At 41.9% G+C, this 18,154-nt stretch overlaps 1 protein-coding gene across 4 annotated transcripts in view; it reads right to left on the bottom strand.

Moving 5' to 3' along the window:
* Positions 1 to 165: 165 nt before the first annotated feature.
* The window catches only part of LOC6619580 (potassium voltage-gated channel protein eag), a 38,335-nt gene continuing 20,346 nt past the window's right edge, over positions 166 to 18,154 (bottom strand). For 2 of the 4 annotated variants that reach the window (XM_032725052.1, XM_032725053.1), the window contains exons 4-16: positions 17,108 to 17,239; positions 16,407 to 16,513; positions 16,201 to 16,344; positions 14,101 to 14,197; positions 13,701 to 14,047; positions 13,483 to 13,638; positions 13,290 to 13,362; positions 11,849 to 12,048; positions 9,908 to 10,160; positions 9,169 to 9,584; positions 7,629 to 7,919; positions 6,883 to 6,900; positions 166 to 6,047 (exon numbers count right to left, since the gene is read on the bottom strand). In XM_032725052.1, coding sequence (XP_032580943.1) covers positions 4,821 to 6,047; positions 6,883 to 6,900; positions 7,629 to 7,919; positions 9,169 to 9,584; positions 9,908 to 10,160; positions 11,849 to 12,048; positions 13,290 to 13,362; positions 13,483 to 13,638; positions 13,701 to 14,047; positions 14,101 to 14,197; positions 16,201 to 16,344; positions 16,407 to 16,513; positions 17,108 to 17,239 — 3,461 coding nt within the window. In that variant the 3' untranslated portion in view covers positions 166 to 4,820. Of the gene's footprint in view, positions 6,048 to 6,882; positions 6,901 to 7,628; positions 7,920 to 9,168; positions 9,585 to 9,907; positions 10,161 to 11,836; positions 12,049 to 13,289; positions 13,363 to 13,482; positions 13,639 to 13,700; positions 14,048 to 14,100; positions 14,198 to 16,200; positions 16,345 to 16,406; positions 16,520 to 17,107; positions 17,240 to 18,154 lie in introns of those variants that run through there. The other 2 variants (XM_032725054.1, XM_032725055.1) reach the window with 2 other exon arrangements.

The raw sequence follows: 18,154 nt of genomic DNA, 5'->3' as shown, positions 1-18,154 counted from the left end.
ATAGTAAGTATATTGAAAAAACCTTGACGCCTTCTAACAAATGACAATGTTAATCTTTTTGGAATCAATAGATGTTTTTTGTATTATCATTTTATAGTGGCTGATCATACTTACGATCTGAATATTCTTTTTCCAATCCATAGAGAAAATCATAAGATGGAATGGTATTTTTTAAAAACATTTATGTATGTATTTCTCTTTTCTTTGTTTCTTTTCATTTATTGTGTCATAGATTCTGTTCTGCGCCTTTTGCGGTTCTGAAACATCATTCTTTGCTTCGCCGCGTTCTTAGTATTGAGTTCCCTTATTTTCGATCGATCCGGTTTAGACCCAGAAATATGGGCTTAAAGCCTGTCTGATTCTGATTCTGGTGTTGGGGTGTGTGTGTCTGTGTCAGTGTGGTTCGAATGCGGCAATAATCAAGTAACTATACACATTAACTTTAGGCTTTAATCCAGCGATTCTCAAATAAATGTTACAACTTTTTCGGTTTCGGTTTCGGTTTCTGTTTCTGTTTCTTTTATCGATTTCGCGGCTTGTCTCCTGTCGTTTAAACAGTGGCCCAAGGACGAGTCTTAGCAAGCTTTAAATGGTATAAACTACCTATATGTACATATATCGGAGTATATGCACGTGTATATATATATACTTATGTGGGTGTATGTATGTATATAACTGTAAATCTGCTCAGCCAAGCCGTAGCTCGATGTATCTAAGTTTTCGGCGCGTTGAACCAAAACTCAATTGATTTCAAACTATTTTTACATGCTTGTATTATTTTTGGTATTTTCTCATTACATGGAATGTTGCAATTGAATTATGTAGTATTTTAGTGGCTTGTTTAATTTGTAGTTAAATGGTAATTCTCTTACATGTTTATTTCATTTCAATTAGTTTCGTTTGTTTGGTTGTAAATATATAAATAGGCAGCTTTTCGATTTTAAAAACAAAAGGGCGCGTGTACGAAATAATTTTCGGTTTCTCTTTTTGGGTATTTATTTTTTTGTATTTTAGCAACTATGCTTCTCAAATTGGTGGAAAATGTTTAACATTGCTTGATCGCGTTTGTTCTTCTTTCGTTTTGTTGTTGTAAAATTTTGGTTCTTTTCGTCTAGAGACTAGAGCATAATGCTAAATATTTTTGTTTGGTATTTTCGGTATATTTAGGATGTTTTAGCCGTAGTACTTGTATTTCTTAACTTTTCTTTTTAGCATTGCTGTGGGACTTACGTAATAAATGGAAAAACGAAAATGAGGCGCGTGTTTACTTGGTTAAGGCTTTTTCTATCTTTGTATAATGTATATTTAAATTAATTTAGTTTTCACTTGGGGCTTTTTGTAAACGGTATTCGTTAAGTGAGTGTTGTGTGTTAATTATGCTCTCTTCTCTGGCTTGCAATAATTGTGTATATTCTTGAGTGTTTCTTTAAGTTTACTTCCGTTTTGTTTTTTAGTTGTTTAGAAAAAAATTCTGGCGTATAAAAGCTTAACTTTGATAGGTTGTCGTCGGTATCTTTCTAGGTGTATCTAGAGGTACACATATATACATGTACATGTCTATAATAATAATAATAATATGGTTAATCAGTTTCTTTGGCGCTGCTCAGAAAATATCCCAACAGACGAACCCGAACCCGGACCCGAACCCAAACCCCATTCCGAACCGACCTTTAGTAGCCTATCATCTGGCGATCTGTATAGATATCAGACTGAATCAGGCGTTTTATTGGCCAAATTGAGGGGCAGATCATCATGGGATCATTTTTATCTGGGATTAGAAGTGGGGGTTCTTATTCTTCAGCTACCTAACATTTTTACTGTCTGGGTGTATATACATGAGATTCGCATATATAAATCCACAAGTTTTCTTCTCCCATAAATTGTTCAATATAAATTTCGACTAAATTGCTTGCTCAGCTTGATCTAAAAATTGTAATTGCACCATTTTTAGTTTCACGTTTTCGTTCACTTTTAATGCTAATGCTAGGTTCAGTATTAGGTCTGAGTTGCTAGTTTTCTGAATGCTGCTTGAGTTGGTTTAGTTACTTTAGGTTATATTTATAAGGCTCTGTGTAGTAGGGTCTAAACCACCCGAGAAGTATGCAAAGGATGGGGCGAAAGCGAGAGACAGACTTAAGAGAGTGAGAGAGAGAGATTGGCGAGAGGAAGGGTCAAACAATACGAGTCGAGAACCAGAACGAGTACTACGCTGCTATCGTATCAGTGCTATCGTATCATCATATGAGGACTATCGGTAAACCTGCGTCTTATCATTTCCCATTTCCTGCCTAGTGCGTCTTAGCTTTCCTTATTCAGTTGGTTTGCTGCCTAATTATTCGTAACTAATTAGTTTTTTTTATATATGTATTTATGTTTAGGTATATTTGATTTTAGTTATTAAAAAAACCTATTTACAGTGAGCCCGCTACATCATTTAAACTTTCAACTAGAACTTAAGGCCTAAACATATGCAACAAATGTTTATTCCTCGCTATCCATTAACTTTTGATTCATTGTTGAGTATTGGAAATACGTATATGCAAAAGGAGTGGGTGTGAGTTACTGACTGACCTGACTGTCTGACTGGGTGAGTAAGTGAGTGAGTGTTGGTTACTCAGATTTAATACCACTTGAATTGCTTTTTGGTTTGATTTGGTTAAACGGGGAGGGGCTGTCGCCCTTTTGGGAATGGGAATTGAAAAAAATCTACAACTAGAACTAAGTAACTTTCGCGGACAGAACCCAGAACTCCGCTTCTGCAGCCTCCCACCCCTCCTAACTCCCCCAACTATACAGGGAAGACAGTTCGTATTTATGTAAGTAATCGGGTATTCCGGCTCTGCCCTCTCTCTACGCTAGGTATCATAAGTATCAAATGTCGAATAGCAATTGTTAAATACCAACTAGGTAATCAAAACGATAACCGAACGAGATGCAAGTGGACTCCAACTGATGGATGCTATGTCTCTGGCGACTTAAACGTAATGAAACCTTGCCTATAAACTGCCCAGGATAATCGTACTCCTTATTCTCCTCAATCTCATACTTAACCGTACTATACTATCGTCACCCCAAGAGTGTTTTTTCGTATTATTCCGGTATAAACTATATGCCAAGTGCAAGCCTATCAAATGCCAGCATAAACAAATATCTAGGTTAATTCTTTTTGTCTAAACTTTTGCTTTATCTAATGTTTTTATCACAAAATATGTGTGTAGGTTTTGTTTGTTAGTGTTGGTGAGTGGCGTGTAGTAACATATTTTGCTAAGTTTAAATCCAAGTATTTACAATGCCCGAAGAAATAATATTTGAGCCGTGCTTGTAACTACAGATAATGCTATTTCCGTCATTTCTTTTTTTTTTTTGTGGATCTTAGTATTTTTTTCGTTTTCCTTTCTTAGGTCTGTCGATTGTCGTTTCGTTTAGCGGCCACATGTCTGCTGTCTATATCCTTTTGGGTTTACTTAAGCTTTACTGTTGCTGAGTTAACTATTTGGTTGAGTTGAGTTTTCGTTATCGTTTTCGAGTCTATAAGCCTACAATATAGGGAGCCAAGCGAGTGCGAGTGCCGGAGTGCTCAAGCCGAGTTTCGTTAAGTTAGTTTGTTTAGTTAGTTAGGACGGGTTATATCCATATATATATACCTATTTACACTTTGTTCGTTAGCTTGTTATCTGTGAGTGAGGGTGTGTGTGTGTGTTTGGTTGGATCCTGTTGGATCCTCTTCTAGTTTGGTTTTAGTTTCATGCTATGTACAATTCACGGGCATTGTTTCGGTCTGTAAGCTTTTTCTTCTGGTTCTTTGCCTCCTTCAGCAGTTATCACAAAATTATCCATATATACATACAGCTATGTATATTTATATATATACATATATATAAATGTGAGTGTGTTTCTGTCTGTGTGTCCTTTACAACGTTTGTATATATGTGTATACATAAAAAGGTAAATAATTGCAGTAAATGTAGCAAATTCGTAAGCAATATGCTTGCCTTAATCGTAATCGTTATCATTATGGCTAACGCTACCGTAATCATAATCATAATCATGTAACGGTTATAGAGTTTTGAATATCGAGCACGTCCATTCAGAGTGTGTGTGTTTGTGTATGTGTTTGTGAGAGAGAGAGAGGGATAGCACTCGGCCGTGATCTATGCAACAAAAAATACAAGATTTTCATCCAAAACTCCACTACAGCATGTTTTTCCTATCTAATTTTAATAAATGTTCAACGAAACAAAACTTAGTAACAATCGTTTGCCTTTAAAAAATATCATAAATAAATTGTTGGTAATGATATATCAAACAGGTATTAAGAGTATCACCAGAGAGCTTATAGGTACTAAGAAAAAAGTATTTGAATACTACTCAAATGTAAGTAAATGATATTCATGGTAGGAGTTGTTTTCAGGTTACGTTATCCAACCTTCAAATTAAATATCAATTCAATATATTCAAAAATTTGCAATCCTAAATCGCTTGTGTTCCATATTATGAGTATTTAAGCGTTTCTCTTGTACGCAGCATTTGAACTTTTAAAAATCGGATTTTCAAAACCTCTTTTAAACTATTTTTTGCGAAAAGCCTTTCGTAATCTTCGGATAAATACGTTGCAGTGGACTTGCAAAGTGTTTGAGATAGATGAGCTAGTTTCAGTGTTGAGTTGAGGTTACAGCTGTATCTTAAGTATATAGACTAACTAAGCGTAGGCGTAGGCTTGCGAGTGGGCGTGGCTGGGCCCCTACTCCCCCATATTTGTATTATTGCTCCTGGCTGGAGGCCTCCCCCTCTCCTCTTCGCTCCTTCCCGATCGTCGTGGGCTACAGGAAGTCCAGCTTGCCGCGCGTTGCTGTACCGCTGCCTGTGGGCGTGGTCGTGGCTGTGGTGCTGGTGGGCGTGCCGCTTCCACTGCCCCCCGCTGTGGTCGGTGGCGGTGTTGTAGGCGTGGCACCAGACCCGGATCCTCCACCACCTCCGGCGCCGCCAGACGATGTCGATGGTAGTTGGGCCGCCGTAAAGTCCTCCTCGAGCAGGCGAAGATGCAGCAGTTCTGCCCCAGGCGTTGTGGGCGATTGATCCGCCGTCGATTGATGTTGCTGCTGCTGATCTGCTGACGCTGGCGCCGATGACGTCATACCAGACCCGGCAACGCCCGCTGGAGCTGCGGTCGCGGTGCCGGCCGTCGAGGCGAGTGTCTGCTTAGGAGGCGCCGGTGCTTTCCTGCTCTTCGAGCGTCGCTTCTTGAGCATCAGTGGCCCCAGGCCGTTGCCTCCCGCGCTCGACACAACTGTGGCGCCCGGATTTAGCAGACCAGCGCCACCAGCGCCAGCTACTGCTGATCCCGCTCCCGAACCCGATCCTGATGCTCCTGGCGATGAAATGGTTATCACAGTGTCCACTGGGCTGGTTACCGCAGATGTTGGGGGAGCCTGTGTTGTGGGTGTGCCGCCGCCGCCCGCGCCGCCGCCCGCGCCGCAGCCCGCGCAAATCTCGTCGCCGGGCGTGGTCTGGCCACTGCTGTTATCCGGAGCGGTGCCACCGCTACCGGCACCGGGTGCCAGCCGCTTGACCAGCTCGCCGAGCAGATCCTCGATGCGGCCAATCCGCTGCTGCATGCGCTGCAGCTCCAGCCGCACATCCACCTTCATGTCCAGCACGGTGGCGATGAGATCGCGCTGCGCCAGCGTGGGCGGCGTCTCGCGCAACCCGGTATCGTACGTATCCGATGTGGTGGCTCTCGAGCTGGCCATTTCGATTTGGCGCTCCCGCTCCAAGGCCAGATTGCGATCCGCTTTGGTGACAATGGCCACCACAGTGCCTCCACTTCCGGGTCCTCCAGATACTCCAGCTCCCGCCGCCGCCGCCGAGGATGTGGTAGCCACTGGCGGCGATGGTCCCACGGTGGCCGAGGAGACGGCTGCACCCTCGATGACCACGCGACTGTCGCGACTTGGCGGCGAGGAGTCCACCTCGCCACCCTCGTCGATGGTGTCCTGGCGGGCAAGGGTGGCCTGGCTAGCTTGCAGCTTGGGCGCCTTGGGAAAAACCTGGATGTGACGTTTAATGGAACAATGGGCGATGCGGAGATGCGGATGCAAATGCGGGATAGACAGGCGGGGTGGCGGGTTGTTGCATGTTTTTTGTTCGGTTCGGCAGGGGAGAAAAGTGAGAAAAATTGTGTTTGAGTTGGTTTTTTGGTTTCGTTTTCGGGTTATTAGTTTTGTGGTTTCATTTTTGATTGATTTGGTTGGTTTGTTGGTTCATTGATTGATTGATTGTTGTTGAGGCATTTATTTCGTTGCAGGATTGTAGTTTTATTGCAGATTGGCAGAGTGCAGTGCATTGTATATTTATCCAATTCATTTTCGAGTTGCAGTTGTTGTTTTTCCAATTCGGAATCAATTTTTAGTTGTTGTAGCAAGGCAGGCAATGTTATTATTTCAATTTCGAGTTTTTTAGTTGCGAGACAGAGAGAAAAGTCAACAATAAACGGAAGAGATCGAAAAAATATATCAATTTGGTTCGGGATCATTGCAGTATAAACAATCTAAAGGCAGTTTGCTGGGTGTATTTCTTGAAGGGCGGTGGGCGTGGTGCAGGGACATAAGTTTTGGCAATGGGCGGGCATTATTACGGTTCAATCGTATTATTATATCTATAATGGAATGGACTTTAAAGCGCTTTAATACAATAAATACACACAGTGCATAATAATCTATGAACTGATGAACATTATTACAATTATAACGATTATTACGATTGTCATTTGCCCGCCCATTTGCCTATCGATTGTCGAACCGATAACAGTGTTTTGTGTGCCAGAGTGGTACATTACAGCCAACTAAAATAGCGGTTTAAGAAACTAATTGTTCGTACACTTACTTTGCTTAATTGTAAATGCTATTCAATTCGATTGCACAATTTTCAAAATGGAGAAATACAAAATGATAATTGAGAAAATGAACGTAAAATGATTGAGTAACCGCATCGATATCGATTACGTAACCGGAAGTGAGAAGAGCAAACGAAATGCAAAAAAAAAAAGGAGAGACAGAGTTATCATTAAATTCGAAAAGCCCCAACAAACATGCATTTTAGCATTATTCCTCGACATGTCTGTTTTGGTATACTTGTTATGTGAATGTTACTACGTTTAAATGCCCGTTTTTAATTGGATATCATTAATTACTGGATTACAGAACTCATCCAATGATATTTCATTTAGATTTAGTTTTTATTTGGTGCTTCTAAGATTGAAGACAGGCTTTTAAACGTAGTATGTAAAAGTTAGCTTGATTTCAACGATTTACAGTTCAGGATCATCATCATACAACAGCATACATAACAAAAAATTACGTATACGTTTAGATACCATTTCCTATGGTTTAAGGATTTACAGAATTTTAGTCAAATTTTTACCATAGTGTCACTGGAATCAAGCTATTATATCAAATTACAAATTTAGTTGCTTTGATTCGGTGAATCATTATATAATTCGAATGCTTTATTGTGTGACCCTGTGTCTCTGAGTGTATGTTTCGTTTCTTGCTGAATGCCAGATCGCGGACTCTGGATACCGTATAGCGGCTACTCAGATCCCAGATCCGATTGATAAAGCGCATAATTACTTTGTTGCCTTGTCCACCATTGCTACTCGAAGTACTACTCTGCCGCGCTTGGGCGGTGCTCTCTCGGAGGCTTTCGCGGGCGCTCAAACTTCTCGAGACGGCTACCTTGGCGCTGGTGTCGCTAGCTGAATCGACGCTTGAACTGCCCAGGAGGCGTCCCCACTTGCTGGCCCGTGTACTGCGCGCAGATGGTGGACCCGATGAGGGCGATGGGGATGGCGATGGCGAGGGCGCCGCGGCGGTGCTGAGGATGCGAGCGTCCTCGGTCAGTGTCAGTTTGGCTGGTAGCTTCTTGTATATGTTGTTGCATTTTTGGTTGTCGATTTATTCGATTAATTTTGGCAAGGGGGGCATTATCGAGCATTTTACCGAGCAAGCATTATCGTATCATATCATATCAGGCGTTTGGCGATCAACAAATTTTTGGGGGAGAAAGAGAAAAGAAAGAGATAGTGTGGGGGGGATTTGGGTGGCGTTTTCAGAAGCGCATGGGTTGCAGGATATGGGAAAATTTTGATTCGGGTGTGAGGGTAATAATACAGAATTTTCCGTTAGTAATTTTGTTTAATTTCATATCAATTGTAATTTAGCCAAATTCACAACATAAACCGTAATATGTACAAAGCGAAAAATACATTTGTGTACGTGTTGTTTTCGTGGGTGGTGAACATGGGTGGTAGATTTGGTGGTTTCGTGGTGAATTGTGAACAGTTATATGCATTATGCGTAAGCATGTTAAAGAAAGACAGAGACAAAGAAAGACATACAACGAGCATAAGTCACTTTGTAAACAGTTTATCGCTTCAATAGTAAACAACATTAGTTAAGCAATATAACGGTTATTAACTACTGTAAACAGTTAACAGTTAACGGTAAACGGCAAACAGTTGCCCCACCGATCGTGTTTCAGTGCCCGGGTGTTTCAGTTCGCCTGGGGGCTTGGACTCTGGCTGGAGCTGTGATTGGTGAATTGTGAGGCTGAGGCTTCGAAAGAAATGTTAGTTCGGTTAACTGTGAAGAATACGGCGGAAACGAATGGCAACGGAACGGGTTCGCACCGTGGTGAATTTGAGCGAACCGAAAGGAACAAAGAATTTTAACAGCAACATAAGATTATACTCCTGCGGTTGTGCGATATAGTGGTAAATTTCTGCCATTATCAATGTTAAAAATTTGTATTTATCTATGAAAAGTACATTGAACATACTAAAACAATAAGGTTTTATGGAATTTAAAATATCAATATATTAACAAAATTTGCAGTACCACACTGATCTTAGCCGGTTGTTAGAAGCTAAGATCGTTCGTAGAGCAGAACTTAAAATACCCCTTTATATCGCACAAGCCGAGAGGTCATGAGTATACCGCATATTGAACTACCCAATGAATACAACAACGAAACATGAAAATGGAACATTAAATAACAACAACGAAACACAGAAAATGGAACATATAACACAGAAAGCAGAATGCACAGCAACAGAGAGAGATTGAGACAGAGAGAGAAAGAGCAAGGAACACTTCAATCCCAAGGACTCACCTTAGTTCGCTCCACCTCGCCGTCACCCTTCTCGACATCACTTTGGCCGGAACCGCCGACGAGCTCCTTACTGCCCGCTTGGACCTGCGGAGTGCGACGGAATTTGGAGAAGATCTTCCGGACGAGATGGTCCTGATTCTGGGGCAATTGCGGCTCGTTCTTACGCCGTTCGGCCAATTCTTTTTCGCGCTTCACATCGGCCACCTTGCGAAAAATCAGTCGATGTCTGAGATTGTAGGTGAGCACCAGATTGCGTGCAAAGCTATTCGCAAATGCCGAATAAAAATCGAGGACTTCGAGCAATTTATCACGTTTGATGGCATGCAAATCACAATAGGTCAGAGCACGCACATTGGCCGCACTCTGGCCAACGGCCGAGTCCTTCCAGAATTGATCGCCGAAGACGTCGCCCTTGCCTGCAAAGAAAGTGTTCTCAGTGTGGAGTATAGTTCGATAAAGGGCCGCAGATCTATTGCCGATATCGATTGTCTCTTGTCACTTTCTTAAAACATATAACAGATACATCACGCTTTTGTGCTTCCTGGAAACACATTTCTTTAAATCTTTACCTTTAAAACATAATTTAAAGTTATATGTGATAAGTCATTTTACCTGATACCTCCTATTGCACTGACTTCCGTTATCGAAATAATCGAAACAATCGGCGTAGATAGTTTTGCGGTTTTTTCTGTGGGGAAGTAGGGGAAATCGAATCGATTGCCTAGACCGCGTAACTCACCCAATATTGCCACAACCTCGTCGTCCTGTATCACCTCTAGGCTGCCGGTGACGATGAAGCATAGGCTATCGATGCTCTCGCCGGTGTGATAGAGCAGATCCCCCGGTGCCGAGTGCGACATCATGAAGTGCATCGCCAGTGCCCGGAGACAACCATCCGAGGCCAGACGAAATGCCGGATGCTCGTTAAATACTTTGCGATTTAGATGAACACATATGTCAGCCTTCATATCTTTCGGACAATAGTTTAGTACCTGCGAATTGTGAACGAGTTGCGAGTGGCGGTTCGATAGGCTTCGATTCGAGAGTAATCGAATCGAAGCGATTGCAATCGAGATTGTGGTAATTGGATTATCGGGTTCATTTAAAAAACCTTTTTCTGTATGGACACTTAAAAATTGCGGACCACCACGGAGGTTTTCCACCCAGATTAGTTGACCCTCTGGGCGGAATTCTTCAGCTCTAGTGGCTAACGGGACACGCACACACACGCACACATACACTAATACACATACAACATTGATCGAGTGTGTCAGTGTGAGTGTTTCCTGTTTATTTTTTAGTGTTTGCGTCTGTGACTGTTTGTGTGTGTGTGTGGTTTTATGAGTGTTATTGATTGCTATTTCCAATTTTTAGGGAAGTAACAGCACAATTTTATTTTGGGTTTTAAGGACGGGGATTTTGTGGTATCTTAATTGCGGCACAAACTACAGTCAACGAGATAGTTATAAAGGTCAGTTTATACGGCTTAGACCGGTTGTAAACTATGTTTCTCTCTGTGAACCAAACTCGGTTTTATATATTATCAAATTTTCAGGCGCAAACGACCCCTGAGTTGTGTTATTTCTGTGATCAGGGTAATAGGTTTATAGCTTTCTAGGGGGCGCTGCGCCGTTTGGTTCAGGTTCATCTAAAGGCATGAATTTGACGGACGCTTTTCGTTTTGGCACGGATCTCGCTCGCGGGCAGACACATGGAGAGAATGAAAAGATAGATCGATTAGCTGAGTTCTGTTAAAGATGGTTTCGTTAGATGTATAGAGCTATTAAGGTGATTCCGCACTTTTTCACTTATAAGTTTTCAGTTTTTCGGCCACCCACAGCTTACCTCGGACCCATCACCAGGACCTTGCTCTGTGGGTAGTCTTTGACTATTGGGCTATTTGCTTCTATGGGACTTGATCTTAGGCCTAAAGAAATGCGAGTAGCAACTTGAAAATAATAGAAAAAGAAAGCGCGAGAGCAGCGACCAAAGGTTTTTGTCGAAGAGTTTTCGAGAGAGAGAGAGATAGTACAGGTGTCATGGTGAGGTAGCGAATAACAATTAGCGAGAATTGTGGTGTCTGTAGTTTAACGTACGAGTAATTCGTGTATGGTGAAATTGTCTGTGTTAAGCGATTGACCAATAAATAAATTAATTTCCAAATAATAGGAACTTATTGGTATAGTACCCAAATAATAATCTGACTTAATTTACTTATGGAGTGATCGTTACATAAATAAAATATACAAATGAAAGACGCACAGAAGATATGATTTAAACAAAAGTGTCAACAAAAATTTTCAGAAGAATCAGCTGTGGAAAATATAGTGGCAATTGGCGAGTGGCTAGTAACGAGTGGAGAGGGCCAATTCTTTAATGTATGTCATGTATGTGTGCGTATGCCAAGTGCATTAGAGATAGTGAAAGGCTGAAGTATGCTAAGCTCTGTGGAGAAGCCAGCTATGTACAATTGGAACCCAGTTCCAGCGCATTGACGTTATACATAAAAGCGTTTGTAAATGAGACACAAAATGAGTAAATGTATCCTTATTCCATCTGACATAATGCCAAAATGAATGATTCTGGAAGCTATAAGCTGATTTGGCAACGAAAAAAGGCTCAAGGTAATTTCGCTTCCTGGAAGATCCGTTTGAATAGGAGTGTCGTATCAAGAACTTACCTTCTCGGTATCCAGACCCTTGGTCATGGCCCAGGTGGAGACGACATAGTCCATCACTCGTTCGCTGAGAGCCTTCGGCACCTCGTGCAGCTTCATGAACTCGCGCACATTGTTCAGCATGTCGTGGTACTTGGCCGTAGCCGACGTCATCTGCTGGATGATGGTGGTAACGTGACCAAAGATCGTGGCATACAGCAGAGCTATATCGTTGAGGGTTTTTAAATGGAGAGAAAGAGAGAAACGTGATGAGACATTCAGATTAAGCGACGGCGGTGCACACAAAGTTGAAGAGCTCGTAGTTTTGGGGGTTCCATTCAAAGCAAACTTTACACGATCAGCTAGATAACACTTGAGATGTGTGAGAGTGCGCAGAGAAAAAGTAGCCACAGACTAAGATTTTTATTTGTAAATCTCAACCAATGAAATCAAATGAATTGTACAATAAAGGATATTTAAAGTCTTTGGCAGTAGAGATCAACAAGTTAAAAAACTTAGAACGTTAAGTGGTATTTTTTCCCAGCATGTACGTGAAGTGTGCGTGTGATATGTGTGAATTAGACAGTCATAGGGTGTGTGTTATCAGTATTCGCTGATTCTACGCGCTGTGGAAAAAGAGACGCACAGGTGCGCGGCTAGAACAGTAATAAATGCCACAGATTGGACGAGCACACAGTAAGACACAGACAAATAGGTGAGTTGTAAGAAAGGGGGGATGTGGGAGTGGGAAGGTCACTGAAATGTGCGAAATACTGCGCAGGATCAGCACTACCATGGCAGTTTTCTTTCGCATTTGTTGAAGTGCTAGTCATGCGCAGTGTTCGACATCATTTTTTTTTTTTTGCTTGTTTTGTTTGACATGTACATTACAGCAGAAAAGGTACGCGTTGCAAATAACGAGTTACAGATTAAGACTACCGAGTAACAGGTTACGAAAAAAGAAGTTATTATCAACGAGTTAGTTACTAATGATGAGTAACGAGTTTCGTCCAACGAGTTACTATTACGGATCATGCGTTACGATTGCCGATTTACGTATAACAAGTAACGAGTTACGGACAACGAGTAGAGAGGAATACACAATGCAACTCACACATGGCCACAAATTGTGCAACTAGATGACGACGGAGCAGAAGAAGGGTGGAGAAAAAGATTTGACACTTGATTCTGGCTGCGATCAATCAATGATTGGCATTGTGAGAATGCGAGTGAGTTGCTCTACTGGGACATGGACAAATGGACATGGGCTACGAATCGTAATGAGGCTCTACACCAAATAACTGGAGCGATTTATTAGTTCTAGCGGCGCAAGCGGATGGCCTAGCTTTCAAATGAAATCGGAATCGAGATCGAGAGATCGGAACCGGAATTCAAAAGCGTGACGCGTGTGCGGGAATATCAAGAAACTTGGACGCGGCAACGGAACGTGTTAAGGACACAGCACCTGCAATGATCATCATGCAGATGGTGAACACCTTCTCGTTGTCTGTCTCCGCGGCGACATTGCCAAAGCCCACCTGTACAAAAAAGAGAACAATCAAATGAGGATATAGAACAGAGAATAGAGAACAATTAAGGGATTATTTAGTTGGGAGCAATGATTACAAAGGATAATCCACAGTCACACACAAACTTACCGAGGTCATGCAGGTCATGGTGAAATATAGGGCCGTCACGTACATGCTTTTCCGTGACGGCCCATTAACCAATTCTGGCCCGGTGTCATTACTCCATATATACGAGTACGGTGACTGGGTGACATTCGCCAGCTTCCACAGCCAGCTGTACTGGATCTGAAACGGAATGGTTCACAAATGATTTAGATCGAGGGAATGTTGGGTAATTTCATACTAACCCCATTATCCGCATCGCTGCGACCAATCGAATACCATATGCAGGCTAGCCAATGGGCCACCAGCATGTAGAAGCAGAGCAGCAGGATCAACATGGCCGCCCCGTACTCCAGGTAGCGGTCCAGTTTACGCACCACCCTCCCCAGACGCAGAAGGCGGACGACCTTGAGGGCACTGAACAGGGAACCGATACCGTCCTCATCCCGATCGAACGCGTTGAACACGTCGTATGGCAGGCAGCTCAGTAGGTCGATGATGAACCACGACTTTAGGTAGTTCATTCGGATCACCTTTGGGTCACTAACAACCTCGCCTCCGGGACCCACGAACGTTGTATGGAAGTTTAAAACTATTCAAAGATATTAGTAAAGTATGGCATACATATGTATGTGGGTTACTCACCAATATCTATAAAGAATATAACATCGACTATCGAATCGACCACGAGCAGGGAAACATCCTCTGAGGTTTTATTTTTAAACGCTACATTGTATGGCACCTGGAAAAAAGTATAACAGTTGATGGCATTGAAAACATTATTTAATAAAATTCAATTTGATAACATTATTAAAAATTTATGAAAAGAAGCTTAGTCAACAGGGCGTATTAGTGACGAGCTATCTACTCATCACATTACTCATACGTCCCATAATCCGTATTATAGAATTTTACATATTTCATTGTTTTATTTCTAATGACTCCAAATAAACAAATAAAGCTATTTGTTATTGTGTTCTTGCATACTTAATAATTTAAGAGTGATCTGTCAGTCTGTGAGTAACGAGTTGGCTTATTCCTGTTTCCATCACCTGAGCAACAGTTGGTATTGCTGCGCCCCAACACCAACCCGTCTATTTTCTGTTGTTTTAACTGTTGCCCCAAGTGGCAGTTAGAAGCCTCTTAACGTGGCTCGTCTTGTCCTGGTCGGAGGTTGGATTACAAGCCACGAATGCCGCTGCTTATGTCCTGTCAAGAACTGTCTCATCCTCCGCCGACCGAGCATATTAATTTAAGCGCATGAAACATAAGCCGCCCTCTTTGAGGCCGCAATAGCGGCAGAAATGGGTATGGGGATGTGAACGTGAACGTGAATGTGAATGTGGATGATGAGGTGGAAGGACTCGTCGTCTGAGCAGCCACTTGGTCATGTAAATGTGTGCACTTGTCGGCTGCCATCCCTGGCCCAGCAACTCGTTCTCCTCGCCGGCTTTGTCTGGGCGGGAACCAAAACATTAATGTCTGACAGAGGGTCGTTATCTGAACTCTTCACTTGAGGCTGAGCTCAAGCGACGAGCCACTTCTGATCCGATTTGAGGGTATTTTCCTAATTGTAGGCCATAGCGGTCGCATACTGTACACACACATACACACATACACCTGTGAACTGGCTAATTGAAGGTGATGCGAAGGCGGGGAAGCAGAACTGTTACAAAAGATTGTATACCTATATTTAATACTATATGTAAAATTGCAATGCTATGCTTAAACTTTAAGCCTTGAATGGCTCTTGTCGCTGAAAGCTATGTAGTGTAAGTAATTACCATTTGCAGCCTTTGTTTTTGTTTTCAGTGATTTAAAATAGATTTTCTTTCACAGAAACTTTAAGTCGTTTATATGTTCCCAAATCCCTTGGCCACCTGGTTAAAATATCACTGAACTTTGCAGCTTTTTTGTGTGCAATTTGTATTGGCGTAGTTGCAGACAAAGTTTTAATTTGTCGTTGGCTATACATACATTTATCTCAAAGTTGCGACAACCACAATCACGAACAACAACAAGCTGGTAAAGCAAATATATAGAAACACCCTGGGACAACAACTAATTCCGCAAAATGTCATTAAACAATAAGTAAACGAAAAGTGTGCAACATGAAAGCCGAAACAAGAAGCTAACAGGGAATAGCAACTTTCTTTTTCGTTGATATATATACTATAGTGGTTTTTGGTGGGACAGGGGAGGGTGTTAAGGGCACCCCGAACCGAATACGAATCCCAATCCCAATCCACACGTGTGCGGATGAAAACTTATGTTGAGCGCAATTTAAGCGAAAATGTTAACATCTTGTTGACGGAAATAGACACAATTCGAGCAGACAGACGACATCAGCTTATGAAAAGGCATCGCATGCGGCTTTGTGGCAATCTGTATCTGAATGGGGATGGGGGATGCCTCCCCCCGATAATCTCATTGCTGGAAAAACCCTTTCCTTTGCCAACACCTGCGTCCAAAAACCAGACCATAACCAATCATAAAACATTTCACAATCGCTGGTTAGACAGCATGTTTGCTGGTGGGAAAAATATGATAATAATACAATGAAATTGTACTTCAATATGGAGTAAGAAGATAAATAAGAATTGGAAAATATTAGACGATTGAATACTAAATAAATCAAATAACAATGATCATTTATCATAGAAGAGATGTTGCATTAGCTCGCCATAAAATGTTTGATATATTTAAACTTAGAATTTTATTTTTCAACGAAGGTATCTCACTCACCATGATGGCTGTATAAAATGTTAAACACAATATCACCCAGTCCCAAATTGCTTTAAATGCACAATAATGCAGGAGTATGTGTGGCGGCGTTTTGGGGGCTTCCTGTCGGTACTGTGGCATAATATCCGCGCTTAAGGACATCATCTGTGTATGCACAAAAAGGGGTAATATTATCGGTAAAAAGATGGCGCAGAATCAGGACTCACATGCGCCAGATTGGACTGCTTCGTGGGATCCTTCAGCGTGGGCAGATGGGCGCTGAACTGGCGACTCCGGGTCACCGATCTTGCCAATTTGGCGAACTTCGAGAGACCTAAAACTGGCAAAAATAGATTAACCGCTACGAGGTGGGTACACGCACACAAACACCGATAAATAAACAGTGCATCGAATTAGTAAACATCCAGTACAGAAGTATAACAAATACAAAGTAGTCAGAGATGGTGTTTATACATATACATATACATATATATGTACATAAACAATATAGAGAGTGTTGGCACAGCGAATTGGGTTTGTTTTTCGATTTGGTTCGGGGTTTCGTTTTGTTGGTTTTCAATTTGTTCAAGCGTATTTACAGGTGGGTGTTGTGATTGTTTGTGTGCGTGTGTGATGGTGTGTGTAGACATGGAAAGAGAGAGCAGATAAGTTGAGTAGTAAGGCGAAAAGAGACGGCTACATTCGTGTAGAGGTGCAAAAAATGGGCATGAAGCACGGCTGCCAAAACTGATTAAAAACCACTAAGAGCTCTTTGTTTTCCTATTTATTTCTTTACTAAAAACAACTCTTTTTTTATGTTAAAGAAAACTTCATAATGTAAATATTTACACTATGAGCTTTTCCATTTTCATCAGGCAACCGTGGTCCATAGGTGATTTCTAGAAGGAACTGCGGAGCGGTCACTTACCTCCCTTGGTGTCCTCGCTGTCGATGGGCTGCTTGAGGGCCGTGATGTCCCGGAAGGTCAGCAGGAAGAGCACCACCAGGTCGCGTTCGTTGCGTATGGGTGCGACCTGTAGCAGCAGCCATAGTGGGGTTTCTGCGGGTACGCGAATCGGAATTAATAACAATTATAGGTAAGTGCGGCACAATGACGTTGCTAAAGGGGATACGAACACCAGAGATGCGTATACCCATACAGACATATTGGTAATTCCATTCGCATTGGGGTCATGACAGGAGACAGAGACGGAAACAGCGGGGACACAGACAGGCAGACGGACATTTCATTGGATTGCAATTATTGATATGGAACGCTGGTTAATGGATGTTGGATTCGGAATGCTCAATGCAGCATTCAGACACAATGGTCAGCATGTAAATCGCCATCGTACAGTGCGCTCCATATGTGTGCAACAGCTGAAACTGTTTGTCCTTTGTCTCTGCGCATGAATAATCCAATGCGCCGACCGATTGTCGAAGCAATCGAGGGGCTTGCCAATGTACATGAACGCATTAAAGTCACACATTCATTTACTTAAAAGCAGTCCGTGTTTAAAGACGATATATTTTATAATAGAAGTATAATTGTAGTATTTATTTCTATATTATATAAAATTTACAAAGAAACTTCTTCATCAGAGGACTATGTATGTGTTTTTGCATAGAATTATTAGTTATTAAAGGTATCTGCAGCCAGTACGTTAGTTTTAATTGCCAAGTACTTATTTATTTTTTACACGTACTGCTAACGACCGCAATTCTCGTAATTGCCATTAAAGGACATCTCTCTCTTCCGTTCCGATTGTGTGCGTTTGTATTTGATGGCATAATTATTCACCAATTGCAAGCACAATTTGCTACTTCCGTTTCCGGCGAATGTTTATGTGCGGTCACACTGTTTCAGTCTCTGTTCCCATTTCTAAATGTATAAGTATACGATTCCGATGCCGGGATTGATGGCAACTGACTGGATTAATTTGCTCTGTCTATATCCAATTGGCAGGGGACACCT

This window comes from Drosophila sechellia, chromosome X, assembly GCF_004382195.2.
Source record: "Drosophila sechellia strain sech25 chromosome X, ASM438219v1, whole genome shotgun sequence".
NCBI lineage: Eukaryota > Metazoa > Arthropoda > Insecta > Diptera > Drosophilidae > Drosophila > Drosophila sechellia.
This window is presented reverse-complemented; position numbering and strand designations above follow the sequence as displayed.